Source organism: Poecilia reticulata, unplaced genomic scaffold (assembly GCF_000633615.1).
Source record: "Poecilia reticulata strain Guanapo unplaced genomic scaffold, Guppy_female_1.0+MT scaffold_260, whole genome shotgun sequence".
Classification (NCBI taxonomy): domain Eukaryota; kingdom Metazoa; phylum Chordata; class Actinopteri; order Cyprinodontiformes; family Poeciliidae; genus Poecilia; species Poecilia reticulata.
Genome location: NW_007615043.1, coordinates 118,191 through 119,725, shown reverse-complemented (window position 1 = coordinate 119,725; position 1,535 = coordinate 118,191). Strand labels below are relative to the sequence as shown.

Here is a 1,535-nt window from a genome sequence, read left to right as displayed (position 1 = left end):
GATGTTTTGATATTCTGATATTCTGATATTCTGATATTCTGATGTTCCGATATTCTGGTGTTCTGTGTTTCTCTCAGTGGCCCCTCGCCCCGCCGGCCCTCCGCCCCCCACTGAGTCTCTGGGCTTCAGCCAGCAGCTCCTCTTCCTCATCTACTCGCTGCTCATGGCCAAGAGTCTGCTCTACTTCTGCTGTCTGTCCCTGATCAGCGTCTGTGGAACCAGCAGAACCGACTGACTGGATCCCAGTTTGTCCTGGAAGCTTCAGACATGAATGTAAAACTTCAGGATTTTCTGTTCATAAACGTGAAAACGCTTCTACATGCTGCATTTCTATGCTGTTCATCCAACAGGAGATTAAAACGTCATTAATATTTTAGGAATGTGAAGATTCTCTTAATCTTTTGAGGCTTTTTATTACAATTTGCATATTTCTGCTTTGTTTACATTTAATGTTTTTATTGCAAAGAATTGATTTTATTCTTTACCGAGTTTATGAATGTTTTGTTTCTGCCAGCTGAACCTCATTTAACTCAAATTAAATCCGAATATATTTTATCTTTATCAGTTTGAATGTAAGGTGATTTTCTGTATTCCATATGTGAGGAAATAAGATTTAAATAATAAAGAATTTGATTCAACTCATTTTGTTTTATTGTAATTTGTGATGTAGTTTAATCTGAAAATATTGGGCATGATCGAAATTAATAAATAACAAAACTAGAATAAAAAGTATTAAATATGATCATAAAATGTTTTAACATGCAAAGATCAACAAAACAGATGGATGGAAATTAATAATAATAATAATAATAATAATAATAATAATAATAATAATAATAATAATAATAATAATAATAATAATAATAATAATAATGACTTTGTCTGCTGCTATGATTTAATATTTGAGGTCAGTTTTTTTATTCTATATTTAAAATAAAAACAATCAAATTTGCTCTTGAATCTCAGCGTCTCTGAATAAAACATCATAAATTAATGAGCAGCTGAAGATTCATAAATCATCCTTTGATAAAGAAAATGTAGAAAATGCTTTGAATTTGGAGACAAGAATAAAGAACAATAAAGTAAAAAACATTACAGATTTTTACAGATGAATGCAGCTGAACAGGATGAGGTTAATCTGCAGGCAGTTTGGATCAGATTAGCGATAATCTCATGCTGGGTTTGATCGCCATCAGACCAGCAGCAGCTGTGTGGGTTTGTGCTCTGCAGCCTCCACACCGTTAGCTGTGGCTTCTCACTTTAATAACACCATGACAGTTACAAGCATCGACTGAAACAGTCGTTCAGGAAGCACCTGAGTTCTTCATCTGAGAGAGAAACAGCTCAGAGCTGAACTCACAGCTCAGCAATCGGCTCCGTCAGTCGAATCAGCCCCACAGGATTCAGAGCTAAAACTGTTCATTCAGCAGGTTTTTACTCAAGAAGAATAAAAATCATCCGTCCAGGAAATAAATAAAGTATCTGGTAAAAAAATATATTCAAATTATCAATCATTTAATAAAAAAAATTATCAG

General features: G+C 34.0%; 1 protein-coding gene across 1 annotated transcript in view; it reads left to right on the top strand.

Moving 5' to 3' along the window:
* The window catches only part of LOC103460596 (uncharacterized), an 18,416-nt gene extending 17,818 nt beyond the window's left edge, over positions 1-598 (top strand). The window contains exon 4 of the mRNA XM_008402838.1: positions 78-598. Within this exon, the coding sequence (XP_008401060.1) occupies positions 78-235 (158 nt within the window). The 3' untranslated portion in view covers positions 236-598. The remainder of the gene's footprint in view (positions 1-77) is intronic.
* Positions 599-1,535: the final 937 nt, after the last annotated feature.